The 17735-nt window shown below is 42.2% G+C and overlaps 1 protein-coding gene across 1 annotated transcript in view; it reads right to left on the bottom strand.

Annotated features, from left to right (window-relative positions):
* Nucleotides 1–17735, bottom strand: part of DENND5B (DENN domain containing 5B) — a 105862-nt gene that overhangs the window by 14025 nt on the left and 74102 nt on the right. The window contains exons 8-12 of the mRNA XM_058022656.1: nucleotides 9864–9957; nucleotides 6380–6511; nucleotides 5273–5425; nucleotides 4746–4824; nucleotides 3471–3552 (exon numbers count right to left, since the gene is read on the bottom strand). Coding sequence (XP_057878639.1) covers nucleotides 3471–3552; nucleotides 4746–4824; nucleotides 5273–5425; nucleotides 6380–6511; nucleotides 9864–9957 — 540 coding nt within the window. The remainder of the gene's footprint in view (nucleotides 1–3470; nucleotides 3553–4745; nucleotides 4825–5272; nucleotides 5426–6379; nucleotides 6512–9863; nucleotides 9958–17735) is intronic.

Raw genomic sequence — 17735 nt, forward strand, 5'->3', positions numbered from 1 at the left:
GCAACTTCCTTGACAGCCCTCCACGCATTGTTGAGTGTTGTGGAATGTGGCAATATTTACTCCAAAGGAAATCCAACAAAGTCATGCTGTGACTGATGCTTTTTACATTGACTACTATAGTCTCGTGCTTTCCCCCATCTGTTACACCCAAGTGTGTGCTTTGTGTTATATTTAGTCCCTGCATTATTTGAGCAAACTACTCTCTTGTTTATAGAGCCTCTAACAGAGCAAGCCCAGGACCTTTAGGGCAAATTTGCAAAGAACAACTTGGAGCTGTCCAGAAATAGGAGTTTTCTCTCCACAAATGAAGAGCACGCAGAGCCCAGGAGCCCTGCTCTGTGCCAGGCTGACCTGCAGGCTGAAGCCTTGCTCCTGGCAGGGGAAAGCCCTTCCTGGCTCAGAGCATGGCAGCCAGCATTAGACTTTCCAGCAGAGAGCTGGACACGTGACCCCTGCAGTCCTTGAGAAACAGGATGCATGCTACAATCAACTACATCGTGTTGAGACACTCTCCTCAGACATTTCAAGCCTTTTGAGATGGGAAGATCAAAGCACAGACTATCATCTCCCTCCCCTTCCCCTGAGTGCTCAGCTTGAATTACATCTAATATGAAACACTGAGCAGAATATGTTATTTCACTGGGAGAAGATTCAAGTGCAGATGGACTCAACCTTATTCCACGCACGCTCTGTGCCTCTTCATTACCTGTGTCTGGTTCAGACTAGATAAGCGTTAATTGTGCATTTGGGAAAAAAAAAAAAATATCTGCAAGCATGCAGCTTGCCAGAGATATTAAAAAGATTCAGTAATCAGTCTTGGTGTCAGCAAAAGCAGAGTGTAACAGAACAGAGCATGCAGGGACCCAAATTTATTTCACTGTCAGTTGTGAGAGTCAGAACAGCTCTATTTTTATCAGTGACCTAAGTGTAAGCACCGTATGCTCAGCACTGCACAGCAAATTCTTCTTGTCATAGCACTGAGCAGCCATTTCGAGGCAACTCCCCTGGTTTGGACTTGCTTTTAATCCCATTAGTAATAAAGAAAAATCTATTTGCCCTGTCAAATGTAAGCCTGGGGTCTGGTGAACAAACCCTGTGCAAACAGCTGTGCTGACAGCAGAGGTTGCAGCTGCCCAGCACCGCCATGCCCTGGGGATGCTGTGCCTGCTCCCATGGCAGCACAGTCAGGAAGGAGCCTATAGCTCACCCCAGGCAGGCAGCAGGGCTTTGCTCAGCCTTCTTTTTGAGCACAGCAGGCTAAGCATCACTGCTGTGGGCCCAGGGGCCAGCTCACATCCTCCAGTGCAAGCTCCCTGAGGAGGGAGGCACGACATGGGCATGAAGCAAGTGCTGATAGCAAGGAAGAGCTTGCCCAAAGGGGAAGGATCAGAAACTTGAATCCAGCTGGACCAAAGGTTTTGGGGAGGCCCTGATGTTGACTGGCTTGATTGGATGCTCAGCAATGCCATGCTGGAAGCAGGCTGTAGCTGGAAGAGGGGCTAGAGAGATGGGGCAGATTGTGCCAGGGGAAAGGCTGGAGGGAGAATCCCCAGGCTGGCTTGTGCCACTGGGATTCCATGCACAGAACAAAAATAAACACCCTGAGCATCTTCCTGACCACATTTGAGATGCCTGGCTTTCAGAGGGGAGGTAGAGGACACACCACAGTACCTGTGGCACATGGCACACTCAGAGCATGACTGTGACTCAGCCCTGCTTTTAAGTTGTTTACATAACCTTGCATAAGCCATCAGAAACAAGCCCTGCTTAAGGCAATGCTTAATCCTCCAGCCATTAGTTCAGTCAGCACCACAAGCCCTGCAATTTAACAATTACCCATCCTTCAACTTCAGCCTGGTGTGCAAACAAATATTAGGCAGCATTCCTTCCAAGCAGGAGAAAGTATGCCTCGAGATTACAGATGACAAATTCAACTCACCATCTGCCCAGCATTTTCCTATGACCAAACATATTCATGGACAATCACAAATACCCAAGATATTACAAAAGGTAATGTTCTGCTTCTGTACTTTTCCTCTGAAGAGCAGTAAGAAAGACTTTTGTGATTCACACAAGAGAGCTCAGATCCATGCTGGGCTTTCATTACTCCAGTGGAAGACAGACCCATGCATGCAGCAGTGAGCACACACAGCCCCCTCTGTCAGCCACCCCCCCAGCACAGGAGTTTCCGCTCCAGATCCTCCCTCATCCTTCCCTCACACTGACCCTCTGCATGCCTGTCAGTCTCCCAGGACTGAATTAAGGAGAGAGCTGCCACATCCCATGAGAGGGATGCTAAAATGGCAGACATATGTTCAGAATGACCTCTTGGCACTACACTCTATGCATTCTCTCTCTCTCTCCCTCTTTTACATGTTGTTTTAGCAGTACATGGCATGTCATGCTCTTTGAAATCAGAACAAAAGACTCATACTACAAAGCATCAAACTAAAAGGTTGCACACTGCAGGTGGGGAGTACAGTGATTTTTTTTTTCCCAGAAAAATCTGACTAATCTATCAACCCACATAGTAAAATCACATCACTGTAATCAGGGTTCTCTGAACTAACTACAATAAATCTTATTTTTTACCCTAAGGTTCTTTTGCCATATTTTTAGGTGTGAGAAGAATGTAAGAAGCAGTACTCATGTTGTCTTACACATTTAATTGCTCTCAGCTCTTTACAGATGAGCATTATTGCATTACTCCTCCTCCCTTTTCACGGCATGTTTACCCCACTGTAATCCTTAGCCCTGGCAAGAAAAGTGTCAAAACAGTGGCCTGACCTGGAAGTGGCTTAATCAAGGAGATGCCCTGAAGAACTTCTGCCTGCTGGTGTCACACCAGTCTCCACCTCTTCTGACCCTCTAATCCTTCTGCTTCCAAATTAACACTGCTTGAAAAGGTCTCCAGAGCCAGGCTGTGGTCCACTGGAGAGAAACTGTCCTAACTTCACATCCCAGCTTTAAACTCACCCAACTTCTAGGTCTGATCAAACTTCTAAGCTTGTACATTTATTACTTTCTGCCATGAAATGCTAGTTGAAAAGAAAGAATATTGCTCGGGCATTGTCAGCAGGTTTTTATGTCCCTTTGCTTTGCCTACCAACTGTACTTGCTGGGTCAGTAATTAAAAAATGAACTGAAAGAAACAAACTGAAAATACCAAGGAATTGAACTTGTTTGCTGTTATTTGTAGAAGCTGGCTTTGTTACTGGAAGAACCCCCCTGGAAAAACAGAAATTGCAGTAACATATGTGTGGTTTTCATTCTCTGTTCACTAAAAAAGATGAAGTGAACACACAAAAAAGTTTTTCAAAACAGAAAGGCAACACATTGTAGATTTCAATGTGGGCTGAAGAGAAGGTTTAATTCTCCTTAGCCTTTGTAGACCCAAACCCAGTGAGGATGTTTACTTTATGCTACACAATTAAACCCACAATTAATGCTATAGGAACCAAATTGCATACCTCATGTCTTGTATCAGGGAAACCCTCAATGTAGGCAGAGTAATTCCTGTATCAGACTTTCGTCTTTCTGTTCCACCACCAACTACAGTGGAGAAAATACACACAGTTAACACAACACTACAGTAACAGTCTGCAATACATTTGTTCTACATACAGCTGAAAAGAATCTTCACTGGCTGGTTACTGCACTGTTTCTGTGCATTGTCATTAACTCTATCCTGGAAATGTAGAAGCAGACAAAATGAAAACTCTGAATATATTACCTATTCCTTCTTTAACCCAGCACTCAATTTGGGAGATGTAGCTGCCTTTTTTTGTGTGTGAAATACCTTAGGTTAAATCTGTACAGCAGTGAGTTTTATTAGTGAGAAGTTTCCATGGAAAGCTCACAACTGAGAACAACTCAAAGAAAATTAAGCTACAGTAACATATTCAATGCAAAGAATGCTGTGCATTTCAGTTCTCTGCTCTGATCAAACCACTTTGTGGTGACACATTTTGCTCTCAGGAATTTGTGCCTGCCAGCCAGATTGTTTAGTGCATTACTCATTGAAGCTTATTAAAAAGTTCTTTCATGGGAGAGACTAGTTTGTCCATAAATGCCTCTTTGAGGACTGATCATAAAAGTTTCCATCTGCAGGATCTGAATTGGAGAGTCCTTGCAAGATGACCCACTGAAGTTCAGAGACTTACTACAATACCCCATCTCAAAGTTTTTAGAAAACTTCTCTTTAAACACAGAAGTAATTTAGTAATTGCAAGGGGCCAAGCCAAAGCATAAATGGAGCACCTAGACTGATGGAGAGACATCAACTTCACAATTTCTGAAGTGTACCACCCACCAGTAAAAAGATTTACTGAACATAGAGTTATTCATATTGGGATTTGAGAGACAGATTATGCTCACTGAAAGAAAAATGTCAGCTCTCTTATTCCCAGTTCCACACTTTCAGCTTCTTCTGGAATTATTTCTCATGGAGACAATGCTTCTCAAACCTCACTCAATGCTCATTAAAAGGGAATGAAGGTAGTGCACATGCATCAAGTGATTTTCCAGACAAGGATGGGAAATATGTGCCTTGGCCTCCAGTGATTTCAATCCATTTTGTCCAGACATCAAGACATCCCCACAATGATTATAAGAAGTCTCAAAAGGTAAATGTGGTATTAGAAAGCAAATACACTGAAAATCCTGCACAGGTTTCATGTGGTTGCACTGTTCCTACCATGGCAGAGCTCACTTGCTGTGATGGACTGCTCATACCAAGTACTCACCTGGGGACTCTGCACTGTGCTCTTGCTTCTCTTCTCTCTCCTGGTACTGAAGCAAATGGGACCACAATGCAGATTTCCCCTGAAAATAAATAAAAAAAAAATACATATAGGCAAAAAAATAACCAGTAATGGCCAATAAACATGGCAGAATAAGGAACAGCATTTGAATGAGCAAAATGTTCAGTAATGGAAGCCAATCCTTCTCTCTTGGGCCATGAAACCTCAGGAAGAGAGAACCACCCCACTGATTCAGCAGTCACACCACCCACCTTGTTTCTTTGTTCTCCCTCTGGGTTTCCTTTATGAAGGTTGAAAGGGAACAAACCAAACACGTACTTGACAATATCACTGCAATGTCCAGAGGGGAAAACCCCAAAACAATCCCCCCTCAAAAAACCCAAACATATCAAATCTTTGCAAAATATGAACCAGGGACACTGATCCCAAAGACATCTCCTGCTTTATTTTGGGGTTATACCATTGAATAGCAGCGTAGAATGCAGAGATGACATTCAGTATCTACCAACCTGCTTGACCTGCAGACCATGGCTCCAGATTCTTTCCAGCAGATCACAGAGACTGGCAATCAGTGTGTTTTCCTCCAGACCTGTTATGTTGGCTTCTCCATGTCCCAGCTCAACTGCTTCATGGCCCATTTTCTCTACCAACATGCGTTTAGTCTACCAGAAAAAAAAAAGATCCCAACAGTTTCTAAGAATGTTATCCAACAAGGCACAGAATGTACAGATGAGTTTACACATTCTTAATCTAGAGACCATGGCTAACAGAGAGAAACTTCAAATCTATTTGCAGAGACTGTAAATTAACGGAAGTAATTATATTAAAAAGTTTTGCTCAATTACTTTGAATCACAGAATACCCTGAGTTGGGAGGGACCCAGAAAGACCATGTCCAGTTCCTGTGCCTGCACAGGACAGCCCCAAGAGTCACACCATGTGTCTGAGAGAATTGTCCAAACACCTCTTGAACTCTGGCAGACTTGGTGCTGTGACCACTTCCCTGGGGAGCCTGTTCCAGCTGTCCTACTTCTACACCCTTTATTAATTGTCTTATTTCATTGCTGGTGATTTATTACCAAGCAGAGTACAGAACACATGCTCAGTCTTACTTAGCTTCCATTTCAATTCTTGTCACAGCTAATAAAGTTTAACACTCAGGTAAAGGAGTATACTACCAACTGCAACAGACACAAAGAAGTTTTATGTCCATGGCTATGAAATCTTCTTTACCACCAGGAACTGTTATATTTCATTTGCTATGCATAAACAACATGCACAAGCCACTCATGCTGAATTCTTCCCTTTTGACCACAGGTCTCCAGGCCATTCTGTTTAGGCTACATGTAAATATGAACAATTAAAGGAAATCCTCCAGAAGATGTCTGATCATGCTGATTCTCCTTCCTGTCCTTTCTACTTCCATCAACTTCAACTGCATAAAGAGAAATGAAAACACGTTCCTTTCAAAACACGTTCCAGCTGTTGAAAAACACTACAGGGCTATCCATCCTGCAACAACCAGGTGTTCCAAAAGAACCATGTCATTCCAGCTGTGAACCAGCAGAACATCTGCAGGTGCCCTTTCAGCTCACTGCAATCCAAGGGATGACCTACCTTCATGCGACATTCCTTCAGCAACCCTTCCACAAATTTCCAGTTGGTCTGCGCAATCACAGCTGGAGAGAGGTCTGACAGTTTGGGCTGCCTTAGGTTTTTACCTAAACTCCTGGCCTCCTGCATGTATTTCTAAAAATAAAGAGAATAATTTTAGATATTACAGGTCAGAGTGACTCTCCTCATCCTAAGCAAGCAAGGTGATGAAAAGAAATGAGCTAGTGTTAATCTAGAAACACAATCTTGATTTGTCTGATGTTTAGGTGTCAGGCTAGAGAAGTGAAATGATCCCCTCTGACAAGAGAAAAAGCAAGATATTTCCCTGGACTGGCACAGAATCAGCCAATATTAGCCAGTGAACTGTGCTGTTAGTCACTAGCATGAGGTTAGGTACAAGTGCATAAAGTGTAATACCTTCATTCCGCAATAAAGCCAAAACATCAAGAAAGTTGCTTTCCACTGTTATTTCTCACTTAAAAAAAAAATTGTCTAATTTGTGACCAGACTATATATGAATAGAAAAAAAAACCCTAAAAATAAGTTATAAGAAGCAGAAATACACTTAGTGAATGAGAAAGATTTCATCCATTACTTTTCATCTAGATGGTTTATGAAGGAAAAATGAGACTTGATCTTATTCTCAATTAACTTCTTGATAACAAGTGAAGCTCATTTTAAACAAAATTGACACTTGGGATCATTCATGTTCTTACTATGGTAATTGTAAAGTATGGACAAAAATCAGCATACTCTTTAAAAAAAGATCCAAGCTATAATTGCTATAATTGAAGACTTTCAAACTTTCCTGTTCCACTGCATTGTCTTCAGGGTAGGGTATTTTTTGCTTTGGTCTAGTTTTTTGGGGGTGTTTGTTTTTTGGTTTTTTTTTTGTTTTGTTTTAAGCCAAAATCCACAAACCAATCAGCACATGACTTCTGACCCCAGCATCAGTGACAGAGCTACATGCTGAGCAAGAATGAGAAGTTGGCCCCAACTATCAAAATGTTGTTTGAGCATTCTTCATAATTTTGTCTTAAAAAGAGCAAGATAAAAGAATATTGCCAAATAAAAGTCTTGAAGAACAGAGCTCATAGCCTGGTGTGGGAATGCTCTGTTTCTACAGTGGGTTTGTGTCCTGTTAAGGATGCCTCTCTCGGGGATGGTATGTGACAATGACCAGTCTTTCCTGGAAGGAGCAGGTCACATCCCTCCAGGGAATCCTTGCTGCTGCTGGCTGGGGAACTGAGAGGTCACTATGGCTGCTGCATCCTTGGAGCTTCCTGTCTGGGCAGAAAATTTATTCCATAGAAACACAGAATGGTTTGGGTTGGAAGGGACCTTAAAGATCACATAGGTCCAAATTTCCTGCCATGGGCATGGACACCTTCCAGGAGATTAGGAAAAGCAAAACCAAAATCTTAACACCTTGAAATAGCAAATGGCTTCCCCCCCACCTTTTTCTTTTTTTTAATTTAAATAGGAATAGAGTTTTTCTGATGCAATTGGATTTTCTGAACACAGAAATCTGAACAAGAACCACTTAGCACCACCCTAACAGGCCAGACAAGAATATAGGGTTCTGCCAAGAAAAAGCTGTATTCCACTAAAATTCTCAGTTAGGTAACTACAGTTCCAAAAATATTGTAAGGATTTTATAATAGTTCAAAAACTATAGGTGGGAATAAAAGAAAAAAAGCTACAGACAATGAAAGTATGTTGTTCAGCAAGCAACCTCATAAGTGACTTCCATCTCAGTGCAAAAATTAACAGAAAAATCAGCAAAAAGTAATACAAGGAATACATAACTAGAAAAATGAATATTTCTTTCTAAATGTGAAGGGATAAAAAGTGTGGTTATAGTCTGAAGAGTACAAAACACAGATAACCTTATTCATTGTATAGCTTATTATATTAAAAAAAAAAAAAAAAACAAACAAAATTTAAAAAAACCAACAAACTCTGAGGTTCCAGAGAAGACTAAGGGTGGGCTGAGAGAATCAGCTGATTGCCTTTTGCCTGTTCCAGCATCCATGCACCACCACATTCTTGCACACTGGGATGTAATGGTCCAGCATCCATAGCAATGCTCTTGGGATGCGACACCCTAAACTGAATTACCAGGTGAGCAACATCGGGGAAAAAAAAACCCCAAAGCAAAACAAAATTCTTGTCTTTCAGCCTTGGAGCCACTGTGTTTTCCAGGGAGCTGGTGTGGAAGCTCCTTTCCAGCTACTTTTCTGACTATAACCACACTTCCAAGCGCTACAGGGACGTGCTCATACTCTACAAGAAAGGGGCAGGTTTGAGAGGCAGCAAAGACAGAGGTTCCTCATGCTAACAACATCTCAAAAGCAGCTTTCAACAAGAAGAACTAAAACATACCAGGCAGCATTCAGAGAAGGATTTTTTAGGAGGCCGTGCAGGAGGGGGTGGTCCCTGATCCCACTCCCAGAAGGCCATTGAGTTCTGACGAAGCAAAAGCTCCTCCGAGGGCTAAGAGGAGGCAGATGCCCCAATGGCAGAACAGAAAGAAGAGACAAAGCAAAAGAAGCATGCATATGATCCACAGCCAAAAAAAAAGAAGAAAGTAAATACATGACAAAGTACTGAGAAGGCTCTGCTGCCGTGTACACGCACGAGGCACTGCTTAAAATATACTTGCAAAGCCATGTTAGCAAAAATAGCAACAAACAGGTACAAGTGCTGTTTTGCTGTGTTTCCATGAAACATCGTTCAAAACTATGGTTGAAGAGTCCTCTCATCCACTCAGGTTCTTTTGGAGAGCAAACTCCAACCCTGACTATCATTACTGAGTGAGTTTTACCACAAAACAGCATGAGTGTTATATTTTTGCTAGTAACATACAATAGAAGCATATGGACATCAATGGAAAAATGTGGCAGAAAAATATTTAATGGAAGGATGAAGAACTGAAAAGATGGGAAAGAAACACATGTGTGTGACTGACATTTACAAGATGCATGGGAGTTTGCAAGCTTTAGGCATAAAAAGGCCCCAAAGTCTTAACCTTTCAAATATGTAAAATGTTAGAAATCTACGTAAAAGAAAGGAAAAAAAGTTCCTTTAAAAAAAAAAGGGGAAGATCCTGCCTCATTCACTTCTACATGGCTGACATTTACTCAAGGACTTGACTTTTCCAGAGACTTCCACTCTGTCCAGAGTTTGGCAGCTGCACTGCCAGGCTCTGCTGTGTGCAGTAACACAGCCAGGGTCTACATCAGCAAATCATTTCCCTGGTGACAATGGGGCTGTCTTGCCTCAAAATAATAAAAGCACTTTATTTATGTTGTGTGATTTGAAGTTGTACAGCATTGGTGACAAGCCGAGCAGCATCCAAGCGGCTACAGAGACCCAACCAAACCACAGAGTAGCCACAAAGCAGCCCCAAGGAATGGGCACATTGCTGTCCAAGCCTCCAGCTCCTGGATCCCAGCTGGTGCTGCCCCCAGAGGAGGCCACCCACCTCCCTCATGTCGTTGTCCAGCGCGATGTGCTCCGAGTGCTGCCGCAGGCGGTCCTTCCTGCGCTGCGTGCTGGCGCTGCGGCTGGCCCAGCGGCTGCAAAACATAGGGGAGACACGAGTGAGAAGGAAAGCAGGGGGGAAAGGCTGCCTCAGGAGCTGAAGGACATCCCGTGGCTCTGCAGCAGAAGAAGGGAAAGCCCAAGCTTGGACCTTGCAGTAAACATGGGTGTGAGCTGGTGTGTGATCTCCCCATGGGAAACCACCTGGAGGTGACAGACCAGCACCCACCCAAGGGACAAAAATCCCAATGGAAACATGCCCAGCTGCCTGTCAGGGTCTCCGGTGACAGCTCCTGGTACCTGAAATGCAGGTTATGCCACAGCATTGATGCCATCTCCAGGCAAGTCACTGTGCTTAGTTACCCAACACCACTGCTGCATTTAATGAGGTTTGACAAAAACAGCCCCTTTAGCAAAAAACAAAACATAGTGATTTATTTTGAGTAGTCATTTCTATGATTTTGTTTTTCTGTGAGAAGTGCTACTTCTCCTTTCTCCACTTTCTATGGTATTTCCAGGAATTATTTGAGACAAACTTCTCTTTGCAATTTTAACAACTGTTATTGGGTGAACCTATGTCTAAAGGTTATAAACAATGCTGATGTTCCTAGGATTAGTCATGTTGCTATTTTCACCTTAACTTTTTGTTTGCATTTAGTTCCCAAGTACCACAGAAAGCCTGGGGTGTTTTTTCCACCTGTTCATGTACACCCAGTTGAACTTATCCTCTCTCCACACATGTGGCATTGGTGAGGACAGCAGTCTCCAGGTCCCAAACCCAGATATTTCTGTGTGCATTCCAAACAAAAGCATATACAAATAAAATTTGGGATCTAAGAGTTTGGGCAAGGAGTTTCAGCAGATGAATGCCTGGGGAGGAAACTCTTGCACAGAGCTGGACTTGGGTTCTGACAAGTCGGGCAAACACTGGGGATGTGCAGGGAGAGGAATCTGACCCAAGAGTAGTGCAGGGATGTGGCCCTGGTGACCAAAAAAAAAAAAAAAGCCTGTTTCCAGAAAGAAGGACTTTGCAAACGTGTACAGAAATATCTTCATCAGTTCCTTCAAGAGAGTCAGCAAAAGACTGAATTTTGGCTCACCACACAGATACAAAGGGAAAACAAGCCACAGGAACTGTTGTTTGAAAAGTCAAACTGAAGTCCCACTGTACCTCACAAAGAACATCAAGAAAACAAGTACAAAGGAAGAAATCTGGGTCTGCATGTAATTATGGTTCATCACCTCAGTATCCCACATGACAACACACTTATTTTTTAAAGCAATTTTCTTTGTGGCCTCAAGTCTCTGCTAACAAAATGAAACAGCCCAACAGGTGTCTGCACAGTAAATGCTGGTACCTTTTCAGAGGAACACTGAAATCACTGACATAAGTGTCTTTGCACCTCCACAGACATCTTAAAAATGTACAGCCCGAGTTTATTAAGTCATCATTTAATTATTTTTTTTCAGAAGAAACAGCCAAAGCCTCATTAGATGACAAAGAGGGGGAAAATAAACCCTCACATTTTAGTAATCTCAACAACCAGAAATGTCACAGAAAAACTCTGTTGAACAGAGATAGCAGATATTAATGGGACTTTGGCCACTTGGCTCTGGAGACCTTCCATTTATTGCAAGCCAGGACCCTGTTTATGCTACACACAATAGAATGCCAGTTACACATTGGAAATTTAAGTTCTAGATTAATTATTACCCCATATCATAGTTTTCTGCTCCAATTTATATGGTTATTTTCTGAATTCTAGACAGAGCTTGGATCCTCCTCCATCTGCATTTCTGCATTTACTTGAAGATGAAAGAATTGCTTTAAGTGTCCTTTGAGGGAAAACACCTCACCAAAGGTGAAAGCAGAATGAAAGCCACAGAATAATTACAAAATAACACACCACTATTAAAGGATTTTCAGTTCATTCCAGAGCTGTACTTCACCTGGGAGACTGCACAGACCATTTTCCAGGTTATTAACCAGAACTATTTGAACGTTTTAATCATACAGAAGTGAAGACTGTTGAATGTTTATGAACAAAAAAGACTGCTGCTCATTAGCCGGAGCAATTACACACAGTGAGCTGCATGTCCCCTCTTTTCCAAACCTTAAGTTGAGGAAGAGGAGCTGTTGAGTCACTGGGTGAGGTCTGTACACTCAGATGCTGCTCTGAATCTCTCTGGGAGGTTTTGCGAAGATCTAACAGCAGATAAACAGGATTAAGCAGCTAAATCTTTTAAAGCCTTTTCTTTACTGGGTCACACAGAATTTGCTTTTTCCCAAAACAATGCTTCAGTATTACAATAACCATTCCCTCTCCTCAGCAGTGACTGCATTTCAAATTGCTCTTCCTCTCCCTGCAACCACTTGAAGTGATTTTAAGGGGGATTAAAGGCCCAGTGGAGAGCACCAGCTCTCCATGACTGCTGAAATCCTGTGTGGGTGCCTCTGCTGGCCCTGTCATCAGCTGCTGCTCTAATCACACCTCAGCCCAGGTGCTGCCAAAGCAGCAAGGAAAGCTGTTCTCCCTCCATCTCCCTTAGACTTGGGCTTTTCAGATAACCCCTGCTGCCTGTGTCCCTCCTCTCCCTGTCCTAAGGAGATGAAGGCCTCCTGCTGCTCAGCCTGGATGCTGCCCACGGACTCCCCAACCCCAAAAACACCTTCTCCCTTTTAGTTTTTTGCTGGCAGGGCCATGAGCATGGACTACTGGCAGTTTTCATATATTCCTCACAGTGGAAGCATTGCTACAAGCACCAGCTCTCTGGGGATGGAGCAGACACAGCTTGGGTGCTGCAGGGAGCCCAGGGACAAGCTGCCTCCATGGAGAAATGAGGAAAGGCTCATTTCAGTGTGTCTGTCTGTATCTAACTCCCATGTCCACAGATGAATGCTCCTCACCTCCAGGGACTGCAGAAAAGCAGTGATATTTTAGAGCAGGGACTAGGGAACACTGTGCTCTGTTCAACATATGGAAATGAAGTAAGGCACCTCCAACTAAGATCTTTGTGATATGAAAGCAGTCAAGTCAGCATAATTTAGTATCAAATTAGACCCAACAAGCATAGGAATAGGCTTGCAGAGGTTGGAGGGAATGTAATGGTGACATTTGAAACACCCCATGTTAAGCACCATCTTTTACATTTCTATAATAAAAGAGGTAAGGCAGCCAGCAGCAAAGTTGCACTGTCAGAAATCATCTAGCAGGAGAGCACCTCACACCAGGGACTGGCCATGCTGTACTGTGACCATGTGTACAAGACTCTTTCTTCCCATACCTTCTCCCTGCCCTCCCTTTTTAAAGCTCTCTGGAGAAATGAAGATATTATGTCTTCCCAAATCAGACATGGGTGTAGCAGGCAAGATTCATACTGCAAAACATGAACACGCTGCTAGAGAACTTCTTTCTCAGATGGATTTAACCAATATTACCATCACCGTGAAAATCACTATTGTAATTTACAGTCCATTTACAGTGATCACAGAGAGAAGGAAAGAGAGAAATGCACTTGTCTATGGGACAGCACCTGAATCTCCTCATATACACCATCTCATGAGGCAGGCTGCTATTTAGGCCTGCAAATCATGACAATACCCATTCTACCTATACAGGTCCATCAAAGGATTTATCTGAGTTTCAGATTTACAAATTAGCACACAGCTGTAGCACAGCCCCAGCAAGCCCCCTAAAACATGCACACATCAAACACACACAGCCTGCACATGCAACTCCTGGTAGGGCTCACATGTGTGGGACTGTACACAGAGATTCCAAGCCAAACACATGTCAGACCAAGCAAGAAAAGGAGCACTGAAAGTGAGCTCCACCTGATCATGGATGCGGATCCACAGTGTGAATCTGCTCCACAAACACTGCTCCATGGTAAGGAGAATGAAGGCTTAGATAGAGACTTTTTCAATTCTGCCATAGGGTGAAGTAGGAAAGCTCTGAAACTGCTCGCTGGATGGACAAAAATTAGTAAAATGCCTTAAAGAGAGTGGCCCTGCACTGACAGGCTCTTTCAGCAGTTCACATGAAAAGAAGTGATTTTAAAGGGTGGCACACACAGTTGTCATCCTCTGTAAGGAAGAACTGTAGTGAATTGGCAGCATCACCTGCCCTGAGGAACCACTGTCCTGTGAGGTATTTAATTTGCAAGTCCCTTGGGAGAGGAGTACTATTCAGAGGAAAGCAAATGGAATAGTGGATGCAAGAATGTCATTGCCCATTTTCCCCTGTCAGCTTTAATTCTGCACAGCTATGTTTAAATGACATATTAACTCAAAGAAGTTAATTGCACTTTTCCTGCCTTGCACCAGTTGAGCAGAGGATCAGTAGCTCAGGAGGAACCCAGCAGGTTCCAAGTCACCACAATGGGTATTTCCTATCTCAGAAACCATCTTTAAGCACAGATTGTCAGTCCCTTTTTATTCCTGAAAATGAATGTATAGGAGTACAAGTGGTTCATATTTTCATTGCACCCATCAGTGGTTTGCTACATTAGGTTACCTTGTTTCAGATCTTATGTAAAAGGTGAACTTTTACTACTCACAAAAAGTAAATAACCTCAGTGCTGTTTGTGGATGGCTCATTGCTGACTCATTTCATGCTCTCCTAGATGTGCTACAGAGATGACACTCTATATTACTTGCAATTGCTTGGCTTGATTAAAAAAGATTATATCTTCATTTAACACAGCCTTAAAACAGTACCCAACAGACAGGGGGGCAGTGAAAGGCCATATAATATGAAGCACTCGTTAAAAGAAAAAGACCATTTGGCATACAAAAAATAATGTAGTTAAAACCAGAACAAATTCTGTCATCACACAGAGACACATCAACTTCTTTGTGTTATATATACATCATATTTCCTTTTAAAATCATTACCTGATGTTAAATGCCAGCAACAAGCAAAAAAGAGCCCTGTTTAAAAATGAGGAGGATCATAGTCCCAGGCAGATAAACCCTGCCCAGTTCTCACCTTGAAGGAGGGGGCAGAAGATGAAGGTCACAGGACAGTGCCCACCAAGTCATGCCATAAAACAGAGCACAAAAATGAATCCCAATTCCATACACTCCTACTGCATAGGTTTTGTAAATAAATACTGACACAGTGGTCAGATCAGCAAAACACAGCTCAGGAACAAATGGAAATGGCCAGGGCAGGAAAGAGGAAACAAGCTGGTCAGGAAAGTCAGCAAGGAGGAAAGCAGGGCTCCAATAAAGAAATGGAGGAGGAAATGGGAGGGAAAGCAGGCCTAAACAGATAGGAAGGCAAAAAAAAAAAAAAGAGTAATTAAAGCCATTTTGTAAATGTGTAACAAAGCAAACCCTTCATTTGAAAACCAAAAGAAGCAAGAAAAAATGCAGTCAGTTGTTCTTTGAAGGCATTCAATACAAATTGCCAGAAAGCAAATATATTCCCATGCTTGGGAATCACTGTTTTCCTCTGCAATAGTTAATCTCATTTATCAAGCTTCTTAGTACAAATTGAGTTACAAGGTAATCAATTAGATTGAAAACACAGCTTGTTTCATTGTTTTAATTTTGCACTGTAAGCATATTCCCCCTAATTTAACAATTAGCTAATCAAAAACCATGAAGTGTTTATGTAGCTTGGCTTTTTGTCATTCAAATTCCACTCCTGCAAATGCCTCAGCCAGTGGAGCTCCAGCTACAATTTTAAAGCCTGGCAGAAAATGCACAGAGGGAAGAAGGGAACACATAGAAACCACAGAGTGGTGCTGGGGTTTGAGAAAGGAAATGAGGGCTCTGGAAACCACAGCTCTTTTCCAGAATAACAGAGAAATAAGCCTGAGGGACTGCAGCCTGTTTGCTCCTGGGATGCTTTCTAGGAGACCTTTGCACAAGCCACTGCTTTACACACTTAAAGCAGCGTGGAGGGGATGCTTTTGTACCCAGAGGAAGCTGCAGCTGCTCCCTGTAGATTCAGAAGGTTTTCCCATGATGTGGGAGATGTATCAAAGGCAAGCAGCACAGAGGGAGTCCAAGTGGGACACTGCTGCCGGATGGGAAGGAGGACAAAACTGGGTTTAGTCTAAATTATTTAAATCACATATAGGATCTAGAACTGAAACTAGAAGTGTTTGTTGCTGCATTATATTTGTGATTTAGATATAATATATTACACATGTAACAGCCCAGTAACTGAGGAATTTCCAGTGCTCCTCCTGCTCACAGGAAGGGAACAGCTACATAACATTATGAGCTCTGGTTATGTATTTGTTAGTTTATCAGCCCAGAAAGGGAAGCAATAAATCCCTGATTGCTGGCCACTGAGGACATCTTTTCATTAAAACAGCTTTGAATTGGTTTATTTGCTGCTGTCCAGCAACAATTGACTGCAACATGGGAATTATTCCCCATTTCCCACAAATACACTTCCATACAAAATTCAGGACAAAATTTGCTAAGTAAAACTGAAACCTGCGAAAATAATTCTCATCCACACAGCAATATCCTTTGCATTAATTTTATATTATAAACACACAATAGATACACCTGAAGAGTCTAGAAATGTAGCTGGAATGTTCTCTTAGCCCATGCTCATAGGCAAAGCTCCAGTCCTGTAAGTAAAACTTATCTATCTCCAAGAATCTTACACTGGGAAATTCAAATTAATGGAAGGCTATATTTCAGCTGATTTTGTGGTCAGAAGAGTCACATTGCTTTGGCAGAAGGCAAGGAAAAGCTGTTCTATACATGGGTGTAAAATCAGCAGAATTACATGTCCTAAATGGCAGAGAAAGAGTCTTCTCAGCTGCTCACATGAAAACTAGGCAGAAGAAAGATATAAACAGATGGTCTTGAGATTTTCCAATTACAAGCCTTTTTGGCAACATACAACTGGAGGAATTCCAAACATTTGTCACTTTGACATCGCTTTTGTGGTAAGCAATGGGATTTTGGAACTTAGAAATTCTGAAACATGCTGTGATCTAAATCAAAATCACCACTCAAGGAGTTAAAGTCAATTTAGAACAGGTACCAATCTAATGGAAGCAAATCTCAAAGAGCATAAGGAAAACTATTTTTAAGTGATGCTTATTCATAGATTCACTATGATTTTGTAATAGACACAGAAGATTTAAGAAACTTGAAGCAGGCTGGGCACACTCTCACTGTTGCTGACACTGTGAAATTGAAACCCACCCATAAGGGTAAGAACCAGACTGCTAAATACAGCATCTCACAAGATGAAGAAATCCTCCATTCCTCAAAGGACCATTACCCATACAATTCTGTCTCCATTTGCAGGAAGCCTGAAACCAAAGGAACTTTGCAATATGAATTCCTCCTCTGCGGCTGGTTCTGGGGTTTTTAAAATTTCTTTTAAAGAACTCCATTTCTTTAAACCTTCAGTGCTTAAGGATCTCTTACATTACCATTTGCAATTTTTATTCCTAGCAGGTTATTCAAAAGGGCTTAGCTAGCACTGGTATGCACAAAAGGTGTTTAAATAGAACTGAGTGGACACCTCATGCAGAAGCTCAGAGCAGCGTGTGTGCATGCACACATCTAAAACAAGAGGTAGCTTTAACATCTGGACAACTGTAGCCTTTGAAGCTCTTGGATTTACCTGTGCTCCCACATTTTGACTACCAGAAACTGAAATTGAGGGCTTCAGCTGATAATTTAATAAGTTTGTAATCAGTGATGCACAAGTATTTTACTTTTGAAGAGGGAGAAACCCCTCATTCATGGGTTTTGCAGGAACAAAGATTAAAAATAAAGGAACTCACAGCACTTACTTTGCATTATAACTATAAAGCGTATCAGTGC

Source organism: Melospiza georgiana, chromosome 4, assembly GCF_028018845.1.
Source record: "Melospiza georgiana isolate bMelGeo1 chromosome 4, bMelGeo1.pri, whole genome shotgun sequence".
Classification (NCBI taxonomy): Eukaryota; Metazoa; Chordata; class Aves; order Passeriformes; family Passerellidae; genus Melospiza; species Melospiza georgiana.